Below are 23,128 nucleotides of genomic sequence, written 5' to 3'. Positions count from 1 at the left end.
TTAAAAGTTGGATTAACATCTGAAACCAAGACTTGAAACAAAGTTTAAAAAATAACACTTTAATGGAATTGGAATATGAACAACTTTGAAGAGTGTTGAAACATTAACACTTAATAAAAACTGGTCAAATACATGTAAACTCCTAAAAGTGCAATCATTCCTCGTGATCTTTACTGTGTTAGAGGTAAAACTTTAGTTTTAAGAGATTGATTGAATTTATTTCAAGGCAGATAAAAATCTTTTAAGGAGCTTTGTTGAAAAGAAAAAGACTGCAGTATTGAGTCATCTGCATGAAGTTACTTGTCATATTTAGTGAATTTACTGTGATAAACACCTCGTGCTTATTACCAGTATACATGTAAGAACAAATAAAGTCCACAGAAAATGAATTTTAAAAATCTTGAGTTGCGAAGTAGTCCCACGTGAAGCCTTTATAAAGAAAAAAAAATGTTCAAACGCCCCATATCATTGGACACACGCAGAGAGTCAACTAAAATATCTGAAGGCTGAAAGATAGGAAAAACAGTTCCGCCTAAGATGAGATCAAGTTCCTCGGGTCAGAGCAAGCGGTTTTGTATTGCTTATATGTATATACATATATATGAAACAACCCCTATATATCTATGAAGGCACAGTCAACTGAACAAATCACTTTAGTTATCTATAAGTTAAGTTATACGTATTTTATGAAATTATTTAAAACTCTCTTTTGTGCAGCTAATAAATACCTATGAATAAAACCGTCAGTCTCCTGCAACCTGTATACAGTTTGTGTAAGAATTTTACCGCCATTTTCCCCTGTTCTAAAACTGTACCTCTCGTGCCACTCTGAATGGTCTTTAAGTGAAAATAAACAATCAAAGCATTATTATCCAGAATAGGGTAGGCGGGTCTTGGTATGGAGACTGGCACACAAACAAACGACGGTATGGGGTCTTCCCGTATACAAAGATCAACGATCAAAATAGTGACCTATGCCAATCTTTATAGGCAGTACGAAAAATGAGGGTTGCACATAGCCACGTAATGTGGTTTACCGTGACACAAGACGCCCTGGTCCTGACGCCTTTGTCAAGAGGTCAATGCGGTATATGTCCTGTATGTAGGATGTTTATAGGCAGCCATAATATACACACGTGGCAGCCCCCTAGTAATATATTGCTGACGTAGGCCTACATATACCACAGGTTATACCATCGCCTTAAGCGACAATACTTTACGTCTCCGCTTTACCGCAGTAGCCCCCTACCACATCCCACTGCTGCCTAACTAGAAGTGCTGCGTCATGCATTATTAATAAGTCGAAAATGCTTTCGCGTGAGGTGATACTGAATGATACTGAAGCAGCATTTAAGGCTGAAAGGAGAGTCTCTTTTAGGGGGTTGTCACTTAGGGCACACAGAATACCAATATATGTTTTGAAAACTGTATTGGTGTGGCAATCACCAGATAATCTGGCTGAATACATCTGAATCATGTTTGACGCATGAATCGCATGGTGTACAGCCTAAAACTGAAATTTTATACGTACACATGTATTATATTAAAATCATGTTAAACCTAAAACGTGTAGGTAATGAGGAATGGAGGATGGAAAGCATATATTATGTTACATTAACACTTTCATAGGTTCTAACATCACACATAATGCCAAAAATTTAGAATCAAATATTACTTAATGTCAAATTAACACGTTTACATGCTGATTCACACTTTCTGGTTGTGTTTCACATTATAAAGGTTAAAAAAACCCTCGTAGTATCGCTTAAAAACGGTCAAGATTTTGTTGTAAGAGTGTGATACTTTGATCGTAACATATACTCACGTTGTTTACCACGGAAGATGCAAAGCCGTCAATGTGATAACAGCAGAAGTTTTAGTTCATATTATTGCCTTGTTACACAATGATTTTGGGGCTAAGTACAAAAGTGTCACACCTACATATGTAAAACAGCTATGTATACATGTTTCACACATGTAGTGGTGATATAGAGTGTGTATTATGAAAAGTTTGTGACACGCAATATCTGTACTAAGTGTTGAGAAGACAAGACAGAATGTGAAATCCTTAGTTACAACATTGCTTAAGGGAAGATGATTATTGCTATACGAGCGTCAAACCATAACACTGGGTGCCGGGTTATATATGCAGAAAAATAGACTTGTCTGGCGGTTTACATTCCCGGGAATCCGCTATAGGGCTGCCTCGTCTCGGTGTCGGTGAAGTTCGATTGGATGCGGTATCATTGATGTTGGAGGGTGTCTTTGAAATGATGTGTCGGCGAAGAAGGAATATTTATTCATATATGTATTTATTTATGTATTTATTTATTGATTTATACTATTTCTTCCATTTCAAAATGTTTTTTTATCAGCATTCAGAACTTGTTTTTTTGGGATATCAAAAGAGGGATATATTTTTAAAAAGTGATCAATTCTCATTTCAAAAGTGTTTTTTTTTTGTTTACAAGCTAACATTTGTTTTAAACTTTAACGCCATACACTAAAATTTTGACTTTTGCAATGACAGTCAGATTTATGGGTGGAGGAAAGCGGAGAGCAAGTGGTAAACCACCGACCTTTGCCAAGCTATTGGCAGTCTTTCCCACATGTGTCGTACATATGTGCATACTGTGTGTGGAAGACATGTGACCTTCAACGAAAGTTAGACTTCGCAGACGGCCATGCACCAGATTGTCTTCTGCCGTTCGTTGTCATCAGTCACACAAGCTGAAGGATGGCGATGGACAAGAACATTCTAGATTCCCTGGTTCCCGGTGATCTTGAGGAACTGATGACAACAAGGGGTCGATGATGTTCGTGAACCGTTTGCGCGGGTTAATGTTCGTTGAAGATCAACTGTTTTCCACAAATATGGCGTGCCAGTAAGATGTCACGTGAGAAAGATCGTCAGTAACTTGACAAAAGTTAGTGGTTTGCCCCTGGCACTCGACTCAAAAACTGACTAAGTGCAAAAATTCTTAAATCAACAATTAACTAGATAACTAAATCTCAGTAACCTAGGCATTGGACTTTGGTTCGGTTCTCCAAAGCTCCAAGTGTTTATCTCTGTTAATAGTTTCATAAATAACACACTGTATGTGTAGTGTAGATCATGACAGGTTCTCCCTCATGGCGAAATATCTACATGTATGTAGGAAAGCTAGATACAGCTTTCACACATGAGTGGCCATGTAGGGTGAGTAGGTCTAAGCCTGCCTTTTGCTATCCTAGGTAAATGCGGGAGAAAGAAGTTGTTGCACTCTAAACTAACTGCCTTCGCTACAGAAAAATCCCGATCTTCTAAATCGAATAAGGTGTTTAGATAGGATTTCGTGTTGACGTTGATGTGCCATGATGGCCTTTCACCATTTCGACTAAGCTAATATTAACCTCGTACAGGTAGAGTCTCGTCCAGAGGTTATGACGGTGAAGGTCAACAGCAATTTACACATCCCTCGGGCTACTCATTTCAAATCTGACATTTGATCTGTGGATGACGCCCACTGTGCACTCAACCAGTGTGTGAGTTTATGATAAAGAAAAAAAAGACAAAAAACATACACACAAAAGTGAGAGTACAGCGGTAACGAAAGTGGGAACTACTGTATGTGATATGGTTATGACAGGACAACCCAGTTTTCGTTGGGGTTTACGGTCGTACTGAACAATTTTTCAGTCATATGACGACGCAGGAGTCCTTAGTGTGCGCGTAGATTTCCGCCGCTCCTTTATCTAGTGCTGCTTCACTAAGACGACATACCAAACGCCCGAGCCATCATGCTGATACGGGCTAACCAGTCCTTGCCCTATCCCCTTTATGCTGAATGTCAAGCCAAGAAGTTACAATTTCTTCTTTCATGGTCTTATGTGTGACCACACCAAGGATTGATCCTGAATCTACCGCTCCCGAAACAAACACTCTACCAACTGAGCTATGGTGGCCGGTGTCAGTTTTTGTCGGTTATGATATTTTTGTTTACAGTGCGAATGTAAATATAATGCGGGGGTGAAAATAGTTTTACTCAAGCAGAGATGTACTAGATTCTATAGGTTGTCGTTGCTTGAACATGCATTTATAACGGATGCCTGACCTCTGATAACATTGTACTTATACATGGCATACGACTGTACTATTGCCCCCTCTCCTCCCCACCGATAAAAAAGCTGTCAGTTATTAGCTACGACTAGGAGTAGTTTTAGAAGCCGGCCATTCTGTTTGTCTGTTGTTCGGCGACTTGTACATACTGTCTTTTAACCATTGGGCATCCATGTAACGAGTATTCTTCCTCTGTCACTTGGTACTTCGTTCCTCGAAGCTCATTGTTGAAGTGTAGGTTAAGTATTCTTCCTCTGTCACTTGGTAGTTCGTTCCTCGGAGCTCTTTGTTTAAGGGTAGGTTAAGTATTCTTCCTCTGTCACTTGGTAGTCCGTTCCTCGGAGCTGATTGTTGAAGGGTAGGTTAAGTATTCTTCCTCTGTCTCTTGGTAGTTCGTTCCTCAGAACTCATTGTTGAAGGGTAGGTTAAGTATTCTTCCTCTGTCTCTTGGTAGTTCGTTCCTCGGAGCTGATTGTTGAAGGGTAGGTTAAGTATTCTTCCTCTGTCTCTTGGTAGTTCGTTCCTCGGAGTTGATTGTTGAAGGGTAGGTTAAGTATTCTTCCTCTGTCACTTGGTACTTCGTTCCTCAGAACTCATTGTTGAAGGGTAGGTTAAGTATTCTTCCTCTGTCTCTTGGTAGTTCGTTCCTCAGAACTCATTGTTGAAGGGTAGGTTAAGTATTCTTCCTCTGTCACTTGGTACTTCGTTCCTCAGAACTCATTGTTGAAGGGTAGGTTAAGTATTCTTCCTCTGTCTCTTGGTAGTTCGTTCCTCAGAACTCATTGTTGAAGGGTAGGTTAAGTATTCTTCCTCTGTCACTTGGTACTTCGTTCCTCGGAGCTGATTGTTGAAGGGTAGGTTAAGTATTCTTCCTTTGTCACTTGGTACTTCGTTCCTCAGAACTCATTGTTGAAGGGTAGGTTAAGTATTCTTCCTCTGTCACTTGGTGCTTCGTTCCTCGGAACTCATTGTTGAAGGGTAGGTTAAGTTTTCTTCCTCTGTCACTTGGTGCTTCGTTCCTCGGAACTCATTGTTGAAGGGTAGGTTAAGTATTCTTCCTCTGTCACTTGGTAGTTCGTTCCTCAGAACTCATTGTTGAAGTGTAGGTTAAGTATTCTTCCTCTGTCACTTGGTACTTCGTTCCTCAGAACTCATTGTTGAAGGGTAGGTTAAGTATTCTTCCTCTGTCACTTGGTACTTCGTTCCTCGGAGTTGATTGTTGAAGGGTAGGTTAAGTATTCTTCCTCTGTCACTTGGTACTTTGTTCCTCGGGACTCATTGTTGAAGGGTAGGTTAAGTATTCTTCCTTTGTCACTTGGTACTTCGTTCCTCGGAGCTGATTGTTGAAGGGTAGGTTAAGTATTCTTCCTCTGTCTCTTGGTAGTTCGTTCCTCGGAGCTGATTGTTGAAGGGTAGGTTAAGTTTTCTTCCTTTGTCACTTGGTACTTCGTTAAGTATTCTTCCTCTGTCACTTGGTACTTCGTTCCTCAGAACTCATTGTTGAAGGGTAGGTTAAGTATTCTTCCTCTGTCACGTGGTAGTTCGTTCCTCAGAACTCATTGTTGAAGGGTAGATTAAGTATTCTTCCTCTGTCACTTGATATTTCGTTCCTCGGAGCTGATTGTTGAAGGGTAGGTTAAGTATTCTTCCTCTGTCACTTGGAACTTCGTTCCTCGGAGCTGATTGTTGAAGGGTAGATTAAGTATTCTTCCTCTGTCACTTGGTAGTTCGTTCCTCAGAACTCATTGTTGAAGGGTAGGTTAATTTTTCTTCTTCTGTCACTTTTTGCTTCGTTTCTCGGAACTCATTGTTGAAGGGTAGGTTAAGTATTCTTCCTCTGTCACTTGGTACTTCGTTCCTCGGAACTCATTGTTGAAGGGTAGGTTAAGTACTTTTCCACTGTGACTTGATACTTCGCCCCTTGGAGCTCATCTTTGATTGATACGTTAAGTACAATTCCGCTCTGACTTGGCCGCTTTAAGCTCATTGGCATTCCACTGTGTAAGCATTATGATTATGTTAGTGCTAATATCGATCTACTGTACAAAAAGACGCGCGCTACCGTTATATTACGATCCAAGCTGAAACGTCAAGCAATATAGAAACAAACCAGATGATCTATCACATCTGACGTTCTTCTCCGGAACAACCATAGTGCTGTTTAGTGGCTAATATCACCATGGTAACCAGTAGTGAGAGGTGTCTTCTGATAGGCAGAAATTATTTCAGCCATTCGAAATTCCCGCATCCAGAGCTATTTCTGAAACTTTTTTCTCTGAAGTAGACAATATCTCCCACATGTAAAATTTCTTTCCAAAAGCAACTTCTGTATGTGACCAAATGGCTCTGTCCTTCAAGAAACCCTGATGACTAATGATTCACCTGTGTTAAAATGCCCTCCAACTAGATAAATCAGAAATGTGATTCCTACCACTTACACTATGTCTGTTGTATGAATTGTTAATATGATCACGAGGTGAAGATGAATGCTTTGACACAATGACGTCCCATCTGAAATGTGCGTGTATATTTACATGAACGCAGGCGTAGAGAGGCGACATGTAAGAATGTTTTGTGCGCATGTGCGCATATATTGTTGTGTACATAACCTTTTGCCCATAATATATGTGGTTGGGTGATGAAGCAGTATTTACGTGTTTGACGTGTTATCTCATCAGTTTTGCAACTTAATGGGGGCGTTAAGGCTTCTGTGTAACATTGAAATATAATAAAATAAAAAAATTAAAAAAAAAAAACAGCCCATAAATGTGGCGACGAGAAATTCTGTTCAATGAATGGATTTTACAATGTGAATTTGGGTAAACCTAAATTAATCAAATGAAAACTTCTTTCTCTGCAGACAATTCTTTCAAAACTACAACCTGCTCTAATACAGACCTAACATGTAATATATGGAATGTTACAACCAGAATTTATCCCATGTTACACGATGCAATGTAACACATACTGTGTTTAGCTCCTTTCTTCACAGACCGACACTCTGCTCGAATGGCTGGCCTTATTTCACGGTCAGTTGTAGTTATCTGGTTTTCACCTCGTATCACAGACATACCACATACATTCACACACTTACTTGTACCTATATACGTGCACCTGCAATCACGCCGGGCGCTCTTGTTAAATAAAAATTAGCGTGTGTAGTGTATTGGGCTAGTCGCACATAAATTATGCAATAGGCCACGCAGTTATAGCTGCGGAAGCAGTCCACAGGGTTTTCACTTCAACCTTCCTGGGATAAGGAGCCATATGTAATGTATTAGCATGCAAGGCTTAACAACTGAGTCCGATTTGGGGGCCATGAATTATGGTAGTGTTTCACATGTGTAACTTTTAATATAACTTGGTTTTGAATTTGAGAGCCTGCAAGTAACATATTTCGTCGTTCAACACTTTTCACTAAGTTTGCGGAAGGCACATGTAAATGGGTACCATGTATATATGTATTTGTAGTCTTTTCCTATAAGAAGTGTGTTTGAACCTATACCCATCAGTAGCGCGTAGTTACCCTTGCGGTGGACTCCAGGTTTCCCATGTTTACCTTACTCTTCAAACAGGCCTGACCGCTCAGCTCAACTCAGCTGGTACCTTAGATCTTAATTTATGACCTAGTGAATTAACTTTTCACGTACCCCTTTCCAATATGCGACATGGGTTTAACTAAATAGTTCATTTCCCACAAGGGAAGAATTGTAAAACATACTTACGTCTATCAAGGCATGTCTTACCCTTTAAGGCGCAAATATTTATTTTAAGTCGTACTCAAGAATATTTCGCCTATACAATGGCGGACAGCATTATAGTGGGAGGAAACAGGACAGAAAAAGGCGCAAATATAGTATGCTAGGCAAGAATTATGTTGGATACTGGATCATATTGGCCGGACAGCTTATTTACTTGCAACGTGTAAGAAAAATAGAACCTATTCGGCTAGAGTCATATTTATAGATACAAAGTTTAGATGACAAAAGAATTAAAAGAGTCGACATTAAAGGTAAAAGGAAAAAAAAAGAATTTGCTAGATTCCTTTAATCTTTAATCATTTTTATGCTCAGGGCACACGACAACAAACCATTCACTTTACAACAACCACAAACATGTTCTAGCTGTTTGAACTGCGTAGGAATGTAGATATAGAAGTGCCACTTTCCTTGTCCATATGCTGGTAGACGGAGAGCTACATTGAGAAAGCTGAAGACATTGGGCGGCTGTAGCCCACGTGGAGCAGAAATAAAGGCAGTATGTGGAAGCTGTGGTGAATAACTATACATTGAAAGGCGACGCAAGGCATAATTTTTTTGAAAACAGGCGTTTGTTTTAAACATTATAAGGTTTTGCTTTCTTTCTGTGATGTTTAACCAAATATCCCTGTATAAACAGCTGGGATACCCGCCTAATCTCGTTAAGCTATAAGATTCTCTCATTGTAGCTCTCCGTGCATCAGCATATAAAGAGGGGACTTGTGGTTATGTATCTTCACGTGAGTGCTGCCATTATATGACCTATCATATATCTGTTTCTTTTTTTGATTAAGGAACTTATGCACGTTGGGAAGTAGGCGTGATTTGTGGATATACGTGATCCATGCCATTTAACCCTGCTTTTAAGACATACAGGTCTTGACACTGTAGTAGCACTTTAAAATCCAAGGCGAATTTCACGATCGAGGGAATATTTCCTTTATTGTGTTTGCTTTGAAAATCTGTATCTGTTGATAGCAGTATTACCTGAACAGTGTTTTTCAGTCAAGGCAGTGAAACAATTTTCTGATTAAGTCTCAATGTATGCAAGATAAGTTCAAGACCTTAAGTGAAAAAAAAAATGCTTTGTAGGGGTGCCCAATTATATGCGTCCATATTTAAATACCGGGGTGAAAAAAAGCCTTCCCTCCTCGACCTCCTTCCTTTTTTATTGATTTTGTCAGGGCTGTATATGACGTGAAATACTGGGGTCAGTAAATCAGGCTTCTTTTAAGTAATTACCAATTTATCAGACAAGGTAAACGAGTCTTAATATTGATTTTTTTTTCAAATTAAAAAAGGTGTGTCTACCTATAGCGGTTAATAGCATAAATCTTAAACTGATAAGACAGAACCTTATCTAGCCCAGTTTCAACTGAAGGATGAAAGAAAACACTCAGTTTTCATTCATATTGTAAGCTTAATGCTACTTTGAATTGGATGAGGGAGAAAATGCATACTCCATTCAGAAAAGAAAGTGTCTGTTAAGCCTAATAGAACTCTTTTTGTTCCTCATTGGAGGGAAAAAACACAAACTTCCCGCGGAGTTTCCGTTTCCTTTCCATCGACCCATATACACGCTTCCGCCATTCCCTGTTCCCTTGTCATTGGCTCACCCACACTCTTCCTCCATGCCCTGTTCTCTTGTCAATGGCCCTCGCACAATCTTTCTTCATGCCCTGTTCCCTTGTCAATGACCCTCACACACTCTTTCTTCATGCCATGTTCCCTTGTCAATGACCCTCGCACACCCTTTCTTCATGCCCTGTTCCTTTGTCATTGACCCACCCACACCCATCCATCCTAACATGTTTCCTTGTCATTGACCCACCCACGCTCTTCTGCCATACTCAGTTCCCTTGTCAATGACCCAAGCAAACGCTTCTGCCATACTCAGTTCCCTTGTCATTGACCCAAGCAAACGTTTCTGACATACCATTTTTTCTTGTCATTGACCCAAGCAAACGCTTCTGCCATACTCAGTTCCCTTGTCATTGACCCAAGCAAACGTTTCTGCCATACTCAGTTCCCTTGTCATTGACCCAAGCATACGCTTCTGCCATACTCAGTTCCCTTGTCATTGACCCAAGCATACGCTTCTGCCATACTCAGTTCCCTTGTCATTGACCCAAGCAAACGCTTCTGCCATACCATGTTTCCTTGTCTTTCACACACGCACACTATTCTGTCACATACTTCTTCCTACGTATATACAGACCCACGTGCCTTTAGCATTTTACAATTTCACATCACCAATTTTGGCTGATTATAGTATTTGTTTTACACCGTGTTTTAATGGAAAATCCTTTGTTGCAGATGTAGTCACTTGAAATACCCAATCGATTTGCCAACAGCTAGTGTCGTCATTCCCTTCCACAACGAATGGCCGTCGGTGTTAATAAGGACGATATACAGTATTCTCAACAGAAGCCCACGACATTTGTTAAAAGATATCGTACTGGTTGACGATGCTAGCGACATGCGTAAGACTTCTTTGTACTTGATTTTCGATCGGGGGGGGGGGGGGGGCGTTGGGGGGGCTCTCCGTGGGGGTTAGCACGCGAGCGTGGCACAATAACCTAAGAGTCTCTCACCAATTCTGTTGCTGTGAGTTAAAATCCAGCTCATGCTGACTTCCTCTTTGGTCATACGTGGAAAGATCTGTCAGCAGCCTGCGGATCGTCATGGGTTCCTCCGGAGTCTGCCCGGTTTTATTCTACCATAATGCAGGCTGCCGCCCTTTTAGTGATATATTTTCGAGTACGGCGTAAAACACCAATCAAATAAATAATAAATATTATTGATCTCAACTTAGCACTCTCAGATCTTCCATTTACGTGTCGGGCGGTCTAACCGCTAAACTTGAGCGGAATAATCATGGGTACGATGCTAAACACCAAGTAACTATGCAGGTTTGGTTACTTGATACTTGCTGCATATTACTAACGCTGAGTACTTTTTTGCCTTAATTGAATTAAATGTTGCAGCACCAGACTGCGAGATAACTGATGCCCCATACTGACACACTAGCAGTCAACCATTCTCAAAACTTCGACTCGTCAGCTTATTCTATTACCGCATGATGGGGGAATCTGTAGTCACAATTAATTCTACAGGATAAGCTAGAAAAAGGCTCGCTGTGCTGTAAGCTATTTCTAAAATGTTCACATGCAAACCTATTAACTTTTTCCATCATAAGAAAAGATTATATCTGAAAAGCTGTGTTTTTTTAATAGTGTAGTAGTGAGGTGGTTTTTCTGTCATGTTTCCGATTTCCTCCAGAAATCAACCTGACATCTGTCCTACGGAACAGCTGGGGGGCTTCCGTGGCCCAGTGGTTGCGTGATAGTGCAGAACAATGACCCTTCACCAATGCGGTCGTTGTGAGTTCAAGTCCAGCTCATGCTGGCTTCCTCTCCCATCATACGCGGGAAGGTCTGCCAACAACTTGGTAGACGTGGGTTTCTTCCTGGCTCTGTCTGGTCGTATACGTGAAATATTCTTGAGCAAGGCGTAAAGCATGAATGAAATAAATAAGTAAACAGAAACCACAGCCAAAAAAACCTGTTGTATACTGATCCAGTTCTGACAGCATCCACTGATTGGTCAGATACTTGTCGCTTTACAGTACGTGATTCTCTGCCTTCCCACTCTGGTCCTGTCCTTTAACCTCGAGGCAAACTAATCATGAATATAGATTGTACCCTACATTAACCAAATAAATACCAAGAAATAAGCAGGAGAACCATTCATGGTTTAAGCTGAGCTTGGTAAACCGCTCGACGACTACATCTCCAAGATGTTCCCGGAGGGCATTGTTAAGGTCGTTCGTCTTCGGAGGAGAGCTGGCTTGATCAAAGCAAGGCTGATCGGGTGGAAACAGACCACTGGCAGAGTGCTGGTCATTTTTGACAGTCATATGGAGGTGAATCACTTCTGGTAAGTTCTGGTATGGTGCGTATCCTTTATATGCTCTGTGAATAGCGGGTTCTTCGGTGAGAAGAATTGGCCATCGTTGGAAAACCTTCTGTGTATCCCAGTATTATCCTTTGAGAAAAATCTTTCTCAGAGTGTATTTAAAACCCGTTCCTCTCAGAATGTGTAAGAACTCGTTATTCTCAGAATGTGTGAAGAACCCGTTATTCTCAGAATGTGTGAAGAACCGTTATTCTCAGAATGTGTGAAGAACCCGTTATTCTCAAAATACTTAAAGAACTGACCCCGGGATGACAGGTCGATCTTAGAGTCTTTTGAAAGAAGAAAGAGATTTTGGAATGCGGTTTTTGCATATTTAAACACAAAGATATATAACCACAGGTGGGGTTGTATTGCAACCATGCATTCCATGCACTCCATTGCGATGCATTTCATCACATGAATTTGTACGGAAGAGACTTTACTTAACAGTTAATGCTAATCGTTTGTCATAATCATTATCAATTATCAATGCTCATACTCACAAGTCTAGTTAAGGTGAATATATTTATTTTTAATATGGGAACTTATACAGACTTTAACCTAGGGAAAGTTTGCTCTTCCGGTGTTAAAGAGCCATTCCGGTGCACACACATTTCAGGGTAAAATTGCTAGTATGTGCAAACGGTTTATTCACATAAAGACACGCTAAGCTTTTTGGGCAATTCCCCGCAATGCAAAAAACAAAATGTTCGGTCATTTCCGGACAAATTCCTGGTGTGACGTCATATCACGACATTTGACGCTACTATGACTTCACAAAATTCCAGATGACGTCTCCTGCTCAGAAGACTACGTCATCCGTGAATGAGCTATAGTGTGATCGAAGACGTTGCAGATTACGTCACTGCAGGAAAAATAACGTCGCTCCAGGAAAATGACTCGAGGAATTTGTACGGAAATGGCCGAAATTTTGTTTCTGTAAGCACTCGGTATTAGTAGGATTATCTGAGAAAATTCATGTATGGTATATGAAATAACGCATTGCTAGACAGGATATCTTTCTTCTTTCATACATCAAAGGAAGAATTTTGGTTAAAATGGCTCTTTAAGAACTCTTAACGGTTTGATAAAATAATAATTCGGCCCTAGAGATGAACAATAAGAATACAATACTTTTGTAAATTTCCCAATCAGAAGTAGAAAACTTGATCGAAAGCCAAAATTTGTTAAATAGGTTTTACCGTGAATTGTTAATGTATACCTATATGTAACACGTTGCAGCTATACTGAAATCATGCGTGAATCCTCATGCCCTCATTTACTATAACCTTGTCATGGTGTGTGTAATATGTATCGTAATTATAAGGTTGGGAATTACATTTATTACATATTTTTTATTGTATTTGATTAGTTTAAAGCCGTGCTCAAGGCGTTTTCAGAAAGTCACATTTGTGGTACAGTGATTACCCCCACTCCGCAGTAACTAATATAGAGAAAGATATTTCAGTGAGACTGGAGTGGGCTAAGACAAAGTCTTGCTTCTATGAGTGTTTGGATCTTTCCACACGCTTGTCATGTAACAGAAAAAGAGAAGAAAAACAGAACTAAAAAAAAGAACTGGCCTTACGAATTTGGCATCCACTGTCATTCACAACTGTTGTCAATTTCACATTTTTTCCACATTTTTTGTAATGTTGCCGGTCCTTTATCGAGAAGAACTATCCGTCTGAAGGAATCGTATTATAGTAGGGAGAAAACAAATAGCAAGATTTCTACATTAAAAAGCTGTGTATTTTTCTTCTTTTCGCCTGAACGTCACGGATAAGGTTAACACGCCTCAAGGGGAATAACTCTCAGAGAACAATGTGACAGATTAGCAATTGTCTCAGAAGACGATCAATTGACCAGTGAAGTCGCGTGGTCGATTCCAGCTCAGATTCAGTTGTGGCCTTAAGTTAGGAAGTTTGTTTTGTATTAAGCAAGGTGCGGTTTTCTTCCTGTTAAGTCCGGTTCCTCTATCCAGTCTGACAGCCGTTATGAAAGTGAATATTTCTAAAGCGTGGAACGCTAGTCAAATAAATAAATATTTGCAGCCTAGTTTTAACCTTAACAGATATCAGATCACTGGAATCGTGCCGGCGCACGTCTAATTTATGTGTATCTTCATGATAAACGATTTAAGTGATGTCACTTTTCTTGGATTTTTTTTTATACAAAAGAGGTATTGGTTCATCACGTACATGTGTTCGGATTGCCAACTGAACACAATTTTTTAGTGAAGTTGATGCAACTTTGATGCTAAGAAGAAAATCTGGCCTCCATCATGGTCATATAGCGAATAAATGACACCAGCCTTTTTCTTTCCACAGGTTAGAACCTCTGTTATATGAAATTAAGCAGGACCGGCAGATCGTGGCTCTGGGAACACTGGACTACATCAGCGCGAAGACATTTGAGTACGAGTTCCACTCAGACTACATGACCAGATACGGCTTTGACTGGCGCTTGGTATTCTTTGAGACCTTCTTTCGGAGGGATTTGACGTGGAACCTGTCTCCTGATCAGGCTAGGGCGTAAGTCTCAACTTTGTAATCAGCCTTCTGATTAGCCCAGAAAGTAAGCCCCAACGTTTGGAATCTGTCTTCTGATTAGCCCAGAAAGTAAGCCCCAACGTTCGGAATCTGTCTTCTGATTAGCCCAGAGAGTTAGCCCCAACTTTTGGAATCTGTCTTCTGATTAGCCCAGAGAGTTAGCCCCAACTTTTGGAATCTGTCTTCTGATTAGCCCAGAGAGTAAGCCCCAACGTTTGGAATCTGTCTTCTGATTAACCCAGAGAGTAAGCCCCAACTTTTTGAATCTGTCTTCTGATTAGCCCAGAGAGTAAGCCCCAACGTTTGGAATCTGTCTTCTGATTAGCCCAGAGAGTTAGCCCCAACTTTTGGAATCTGTCTTCTGATTAGCCCAGAGAGTTAGCCCCAACTTTTGGAATCTGTCTTCTGATTAGCCCAGAGAGTAAGCCCCAACGTTTGGAATCTGTCTTCTGATTAACCCAGAGAGTAAGCCCCAACTTTTTGAATCTGTCTTCTGATTAGACCAGGCTCTAAGTCCCAACTTTTGTAATCAGTCTTTTGATCAGCCCATGCTTTAAGTCCCAACTTTTGTAATCAGTCTTTTGATCAGCCCAGGCTCTAAGTCCCAACTTTTGTAATCAGTCTTTTGATCAGCCGAGGCTCTAAGTTCTAACTTTTGTCTACACATGAACATGTATGTTCTTATGTAACGTCTTCCTGTTAGATTTCCCCGGCTAAATGTCTGTGTTTCCTTTCAGAGGGGTGATTACGGTGGGAACTGGTTTCGCTGTAGAGAGCGATTACTTTGAAGAAATCGGCTCCTACGATGAGGGTATGGAAACTTGGGGAGGTGAAAATATCGAACTCGGTTGGCGGGTAAGCCTCTTTTTAAATAAGCTCTCGTACATGTACCTAGCTTTATGCCAATATAATATGGAAACAACCTTTATGCAGTGATCTTTTTAATGTGAGACCATGTGACAAGGTTTCGGGTCATTGTTACCTCGTTTATGTTTACTACGATTTGTTTTCCAGTCAGATTCCCAAAAATCTTCAAATGCTTTCCAAATATTTCTAGAGTTAAAGAATGGTGGTTTCTTAGTGTTTTATGTGGCGCAGCTAAGGCCTTGATGTTATTGTTGTGTGCCCGTGTATAAACTGCTGTCATTGTGTGCAGTTAGGATTGGCTTCCATTTCCATTTGCACTTTCCTATTTGACCTTTTAGAAATTATTTATTTTATTATTTATTTGATCGGTGTTTTACGCCCTACTTAAGAATATTTCACTGATATCACGGCGGCCAGCATTATGGTGAGAGGAAATCGGGCACAGCGCGGGGAAACCCACGACCCTCAGCAGGTTGATGACAGACCCTCCCACATACTTTTAGAAATTAAATAGAATAATAGAATAACATTGTTTTCCTAATATCATTGTTCAAGTGTATTCTTTATGAACCAGGTAAACCTGTCCCGGGATTTTTTTAAAAGAGATATCTGAGACATAACGGTGCAGTCTTGGTCCTGGAGAGGGAATTTGTAGATTCTTGACCAAAAAAAAAAAAACAAAAAAAAAACAACAAAACCGTCGACAGGGATCATTTGAACAGCAAGCCAACCGTAAAACACGAAGGATCTCCGCATGGGATGTGAAACTAGAATAGTGACGATAATGTAATTACTGGCAAACGGTCACACATAAGCGGTGAAATTCGGCTTCTGTTAGTTTACCTCAGTTAGTTTAATTCTTTCATGGAATTGCTTAAAAACAGCAACTTACTCGCCCCCTTGACCACTTGTCCTCCAGCAATTTGACCGAAGTATCAGGAGGGAAATGCTTCTCAATAATTTGCTAAAGGTGGGCGTTTTATGCGTGGTACTTTGGTATCCTCCACCCATAAAGCTGATCACCGTCGCACAACTTTTTTAGTATACTGTTACAAGACAATCAAATTCATAAATACGTAAATCGTGCGCTTTTACTTTGTGTTTCAAAGGAGTAAGAAAAAAATATATTGTCGAGTGGCTGTTTGGTTTGTTTGTGGCAGGTGTGGATGTGTGGCGGAAGGATGGTCCATGTTCCCTGTTCACATATAGGCCACATAGCTCGTACACAGCCCTATTCATTTCCTAAAGGACGCATGGAAACGGAAGTTCTGAACTACAAGAGAGCCATAGACGTCTGGATGGATCCTCTGCACAAAAACTTGATTTATGACCATTTTCCAAGTATGAAAGTAAGCTCTATGGTCTGAATTGTACCTGTGCTCATAAAATTGATTTATGGTCATTTCCCAATTATGAAAGTAAGCTCTGTGCGTTTACATTGAGGCCTTACCACAAAAACTGATTTATTGTCATTTCCCAATTATGAAAGTAAGCTCTGTGCGTTTACATTGAGGCCTTACCCCAAAAATTGATTTATGGTCATTTCCCAATTATGAAAGTAAGTTCTGTGCGTTTACATTGAGGCCTTACCACAAAAATTGATTTATGGTCATTTCACAATTATGAAAGTAAGCTCTGTGCGTTTACATTGAGGCCTTACCCCAAAAATTGATTTATGTTCATTTCCCAATTATGAAAGTAAGCTCTGTGCGTTTACATTGAGGCCTTACCCCAAAAATTGATTTATGTTCATTTCCCAATTATGAAAGTAAGCTCTGTGCGTTTACATTGAGGCCTTACCCCAAAAATTGATTTATTGTCATTTCCCAATTATGAAAGTAAGCTCTGTGCGTTTACATTGAGGCCTTACCCCAAAAATTGATTTATTGTCATTTCCCAATTATGGAAGTAAGCACAATAGTTTCCATTGAGTTTGTACCCATAAAAATTGATTTATGGCCATTTCCCGACCATGGAAGTAAGCTCTGTAGTCTGCATTATGGCTGTGCCCATAAAACTGATTTATGACCATTTCCCAACTGGGAAAGTAAGCTCTCTAGTTAACATTAAAGCCTTACCCCAAAAATTGATTTATTGTCACTTCCCAATTATGGAAGTAAGCACAATAGTTTCCATTGAGTTTGTACCCATAAAAATTGATTTATGGCCATTTCCCGACCATGGAAGTAAGCTCTTTAGTCTGCATTATGGCTGTGCCCATAAAACTGATTTATGACCATTTCCCAACTGGGAAAGTAAGCTCTCTAGTTAACATTAAAGCCTTACCCCAAAAATTGATTTATTGTCACTTCCCAATTATGGAAGTAAGCACAATAGTTTCCATTGAGTTTGTACCCATAAAAATTGATTTATGGCCATTTCCCGACCATGGAAGTAAGCTCTTTAGTCTGCATTATGGCTGTGCCCATAAAACTGATTTATGACCATTTCCCAACTGGGAAAGTAAGCTCTCTAGTTTACATTGAGGCCTTACCCCAAAAATTGATTTATGGTCATTTCCCAGTTATGAAAGTAAGCACAATAGTTTTCATAGAGCCTGTACTCATAAAATTGATTTATAACCATTTCCCGACCATGAAAGTAAGTTCCGTAGTTTACGTTGTAAAGAAAACAAAACCTTCATCTGTGCTGATTCTCACAGTAAGTACTAAGTGACTGTATGAAGGTAGCGCACATTGACTTCTTCTATGTTCATTTCCTAAATATGAAAGTCAGCTTTATACGTCTGATGTATGATCATTTTTACGTATGAAATTACTCTTTACACTTATGTTGTCACAACTGTACACGCGATACTAAATCGGAAACTTTGATACAAATTTGTTATCTAGATAGGTAAATCTTTGATATGCTTTTCATGTTGGGATCAAACTATTGACAAAAAAATATTAATTCTTGTTTTTCCAGTCTTTTGCAGTACATTTCTGCTAAAACATTTGTGAACAGAAAACAGTTCGTTATTGAATGTAAATTGTAAAATGAAAGGATAATGCGTAGACTAATTGTTTTCTTCTTCTTCACAAAACGCTGTACCTTTTCCACTTCACAGACCGTTGACGTCGGGGATATAAGTGATCGACTGGAAATAAAGGAGAAGCTACACTGTAAAAACTTCACATGGTTCTTGGACACGATATGGCCAGAGCTCACTGTCTTCCCGGAAAATGCTCAGGCCTGGGGAGGGGTAAGATTTTGCAATGGTAGAAGCATCTCTTCTAACTTTATCATTTTAAAATCTCATTAATTTGCGTTAAATATGTGGTGTGTGGTTAATATATTAAAAAATACTTGAAGTGCAACCCTTGAAATGAATAAATGAATGATTATGGCTTAACGCTCATTCAGCCATATTGTGACCACCCTTAAAGTTGCAGTCTTGTGATGTATGGTATCTCATAAGACACAAGGCTACATCCTTCTCACTACAAAGCCCTTCACTTCCTGGACTTAGGATAAACATGCGGAGGAACCGTGGCTTATTCACTGAAAACATCTTCTGTGGAATCCTGGCACCTCATCATTATTGCGGAAGTCTCCAAAGCTATAGCATCTCTTTCACACATCTCTAAGCCACATCATTTCTGGGACACTTCTATCACTGCAATTTTTCCAGTATACCAATCTTATGATATTTCTATTTCTGTTACAGTAAACATAAACAGGTATATTTAAGTTAACTTGCCGCCGTCGTAGAAATGAAATATTCTTGAGTACCGCGTAAAACCCCAATTAATTAAATAATTAAATAACAGTTGGGTTAACTATTTCCTCCTTATAGGTTTCAAACCGGCACATACCTCTTTGTTTGGACAACGATGACTACCTTTTCCAGGCGGAGCAGCAGTTGTTCGCCAAATCTTGTACTTACAAAGTCTCTTCACAGGTAAAAACGTCTCCGCTTTATTCTCTCTCGGATCGATACTGCATGTACTCACTACGAAGTGATTTCAACTTAACAAAAGTTTAATATCCATGTGAAACGATTTAAAAAGAAACCCCTTTCAATTTATGTTAAAAGAATTGTTCATGCTGGCTTCCTCTCCGGCCTTACGTTGGAAGTCAGCAACCCGCGGATGGTCGTGGATTTCCCTCGGGCTCTGCTCGGTTTCCTGTCATCATAATGCTAGCCGCCGTCGTATAAGTGAAATATTTTTGAGTACGGCGAAAAAGATCAGTCAAACAAATAAATAAATAAATCATACCGCGTAGCAAGTTCAGGCAACCTGAACACAGGGTGTCATGGCGGTTGTCTGGGTTTATTATGTGTCATTCATGGCCATCGTAATATCATCCCTGCCAACACTAACGTGACCAACCTAATTTGAAATTACCGCTTGACCCCAAGGTCATATCTAGTGATTGATGCGAATTTGGGTCTCGGTTTAAAACTGTTCTTCTCCAGCTGCCTAATCGTGATGGCTGACGATTTATGAAATGAAACCATGAACTACCACTTTGAAAGAATGCATTAGAAATTAAATTTCCTCTGAAAAGCAGACAAAGAGAAGTGCTGGAAAGCCCGGTAAAATGCTACAGCTTACTGTCTATCATTCTTAGAGTTGCATTCCCCTAGATGCGTGAATTTTCAGAAACTAGGTTGTGGGCTATCAGTTGTCGACTTGCCACAGTGTTGAGTGTCGTGGATAAAAAAAAAACGAGTTAACCGTGTTGATTCTAATATTTTCCTTCCTTTCTAGAGCTTTTCTTTGAAGGAATCCGGACAGTTCAGAACCTCTTTACAGTGTGTTGTTGTCAAAGAAACGCGTGTTGCATTAGAAGATTGTCTGCTAGAACCTAACCATGAATGGAAACACGAAAAGGTAAATAAATATGGTTACACACTGCAAAATATGAAACCTCATGGAGGAAACTTTATTCCAGCAAATAGGTTCAGCTTAGGTCATTGACGACACAATGACCAGCATGGTATTGTTGGAGAACAATGTAATGTCTTTGGAAGATAAGTGGTTATAAACCCTCTGAAGTTGGGTCCAAAAATCGGACTAAACCACCTGCCCTTGACAAATAATAGTAACTGACAAGGGGCGTACAGACGCAGGCCAGGTTGGTGGATGGCAAATTCTCCCTAATGAATTAATGTAAGGCCACCTAACCGTGGAAATCCGGCCTCTTGCCAGTTTTCCTCAGTCAGGGTTTTATTGTGGATATTTATGTAAATGCTTTAATAGTGGCAAATTAAACACCTCCTGACGGCTTCCGTGGCCTCCGTGGTTAGCGTGCCAATGCGGCACCATGACCAGCCTCTTACTAACTGTGAGTTCAGTTCAGCTCATGCTGGCTGCCTCTCAAGGCCGTACGTGGAAGGGTCTTTCAGCAACCTGCGGATCGTCGTGGTTTTCCCCGAGTTCGGCCGGTTTCCTCCCACCATAATTCTGGTCGCTGTCGTAAGTGAAATATTCTTGAGTACGGCGTGAAACACCAATCAAATGAATAAATAAATAAATAAATAATCATGTAGACAACCCATTAGTATGTTTTCGACTTTCTTGTTCATTTTCAGAATGGGCAACTGCTGCACGTAAAATCCAACCTGTGCCTTGACCTTGAAGGAGAAAACCCCGTCATGAAGGCCTGTGATCCGTCCGCCAGCTTTCAAACCTGGACATTTCAACACTATAAAGCTTGACCTGCTGCTAATCTTACCGTTTTGTCATTGCAAGTCGCGGGAGAAGTAAGATGGATTTTTGGAATCCTGCATAGCGCTTGTTAGAACTAGCTGTGATACCAACAACAGATAGCTGTATACTTTGTTTATTTACAGTTTTTATTTTACATAAGATCTTAAACATAGCCACTAGCCGAAATACTCATTAAGTTTGGTGTAAAATGACGAATTTTCAAAGTAATCATGGTTACGATGGTAATGTGATTCATGTAAAGAAGTGACGTTTGTGATTGAAATGTGGCTGTTGGTCGTCTTTATCTCAAACACAGAATCGAATTGGATGGTACTGCTTAAATTTTGGTCACAACAGCTTTCGCAAGCTATGTAGTGCTTAGGAGTCAGGCAAGGGGACACTTGGAATTGGTGATGGATGGGTGCTGATATTCCTCACTTTCACAGACGTCATGGGCAAAGTCATAACGACTACAGGTTATACAGCGTAAAAAAATTAGATTATACCGTGTTGATTTAGGGCTCAAAACGAACCCTGGGCTGATCTACGATCTCAAGTGTCCACTCTCAGACAGATTGGCGCGATTTTTGTTTGTTTTGTCATGCCAGAGAACAACGAAAGCTTCCTATTAGATCAGTTAACAGCTGCCATTTTTTTTAGTTTGAAGCGTTCTAAGAATCCGTCGCTTTCGCAAGCATAGATGATCATATTTACCTTTTTCTGGTGTGCCGCCCAGATGTGATACGTGTGTCGCCCTCTTGTGAACAATTTATTCTTGTCCACCATTTCGTACAGCCATGTGTGATGAAGAATAAATGTGTTATCACCAGTGATTTTGAAGTCAAACATCAGCTATTACACGTCATTCCACTCAAGTAAACTTTTACTGTGAGTAATTTCAGAAAGGGGCCATCTGTTGCTATATAGAATAAAAAGTTTAACTTTTTCATTTCGTTTGATGTGTGTTGAGATTGAAACTTCTTGTGTTTAATAACCATGTAAAGTGATATCATATTTATTTGGCAGACGATAATAGAACCTCATAAGGGCTGTATATCGAAAGCTATGGTTAATTGGATGCAAAAGTTTGTTTCTTTTTGTGCGGTTGAAGTTTATAATAATATCTTTTGTTGACAGCTAATCTTCAAATCTTAAGGTAACATTACTGTGGATTTAGTGTGATGCCGCCTGAAGTGAGTATGTATTCTGTATAAACATCAACAGAATTTTACTATTCTTGTGTTTTCTGTTATATAAAATAAACTCATTTCATGTCTCATTAATGATTCCCATATTTTGTTTATGGTGTTTTTGTAGTTTGGTCCTTTCACAACAGATTTAACTAGTTAGGATGAATGAATGGAAAGTATTCACCGCAGAAACGCAATGACAATTGTAAATTTTATAAGTACAGTATAGTGCTATTCGGGGTAGGCCTATGTCATCGTGGTAATCTGTTTTGGTTTGGGATTGTATTTTCTAGACATCCAAACAGACAATCGCATCCCCGTCGTCAGTCAGTCAAACTGGACGTTCGCGGTCAATAATTGCATGACGAATTTCCAGAACAGCGTTCGACGCAAATCATCGAAGGATGGATTCATCCAAAGAAAAGCAGTCAGCAGAACACTGATCATAAATAAGGAAAGTAACTCCAGAGAAATTCATTTTGACGATATCAGTATTTCGACTTCAATTAAGTCATCCTCAGGAGAAGTCTGCCAAGTGTAGCACGTTTTAACTGTATATACGTGTATACAGTAGGCTCCCAAAAAAAAGCATAATTCACAATCTCATCTAATAAGATAAGCCTTGTAATAAACAGTTATGATGTGATTTTAATCAGTAGGACAGATTTGGCAGTATATACTACGATGAATTGATTACTGTGCAGAGAACAATATGGCATAACAGGCGGTATCATTTCACAGTTAACTGTCAATAAAGTGGACAATAAACATGTACGTCAATAATACGTTAAGAGTATATTATAGTTTTTTGTTATAGTAAGATAATGTACATGATGACATATACATGCAACTGGTTATGCACGGATCTTTATAAATACATGGATCTTTATAAATATATAAATAGATATATATGCATCTTTATAAATATAACAAAACGCGTTGTGAAGTCATTTACTAGCTTTAAAGAAGGAATATTGGAAGATTAAAATAAATAAATAAATAAAAAAATAAATAATAAAATAAAAACGCAGTTGTCCATGGTTTA

At 39.6% G+C, this 23,128-nt stretch overlaps 1 protein-coding gene across 1 annotated transcript in view; it reads left to right on the top strand.

Annotated features, from left to right (window-relative positions):
* The window catches only part of LOC135472743 (inactive polypeptide N-acetylgalactosaminyltransferase-like protein 5), a 28,195-nt gene extending 5,306 nt beyond the window's left edge, over positions 1 to 22,889 (top strand). The window contains exons 2-10 of the mRNA XM_064752405.1: positions 10,174 to 10,340; positions 11,619 to 11,796; positions 14,145 to 14,348; positions 15,104 to 15,221; positions 16,394 to 16,582; positions 18,304 to 18,438; positions 19,033 to 19,137; positions 19,952 to 20,074; positions 20,776 to 22,889. Of these exons, the coding sequence (XP_064608475.1) occupies positions 10,174 to 10,340; positions 11,619 to 11,796; positions 14,145 to 14,348; positions 15,104 to 15,221; positions 16,394 to 16,582; positions 18,304 to 18,438; positions 19,033 to 19,137; positions 19,952 to 20,074; positions 20,776 to 20,901 (1,345 nt within the window). The 3' untranslated portion in view covers positions 20,902 to 22,889. The remainder of the gene's footprint in view (positions 1 to 10,173; positions 10,341 to 11,618; positions 11,797 to 14,144; positions 14,349 to 15,103; positions 15,222 to 16,393; positions 16,583 to 18,303; positions 18,439 to 19,032; positions 19,138 to 19,951; positions 20,075 to 20,775) is intronic.
* The last annotated feature ends 239 nt before the right edge of the window (positions 22,890 to 23,128 follow it).

Source organism: Liolophura sinensis, chromosome 8 (genome assembly GCF_032854445.1).
Source record: "Liolophura sinensis isolate JHLJ2023 chromosome 8, CUHK_Ljap_v2, whole genome shotgun sequence".
Lineage (NCBI taxonomy): Eukaryota > Metazoa > Mollusca > Polyplacophora > Chitonida > Chitonidae > Liolophura > Liolophura sinensis.
This window is presented reverse-complemented; position numbering and strand designations above follow the sequence as displayed.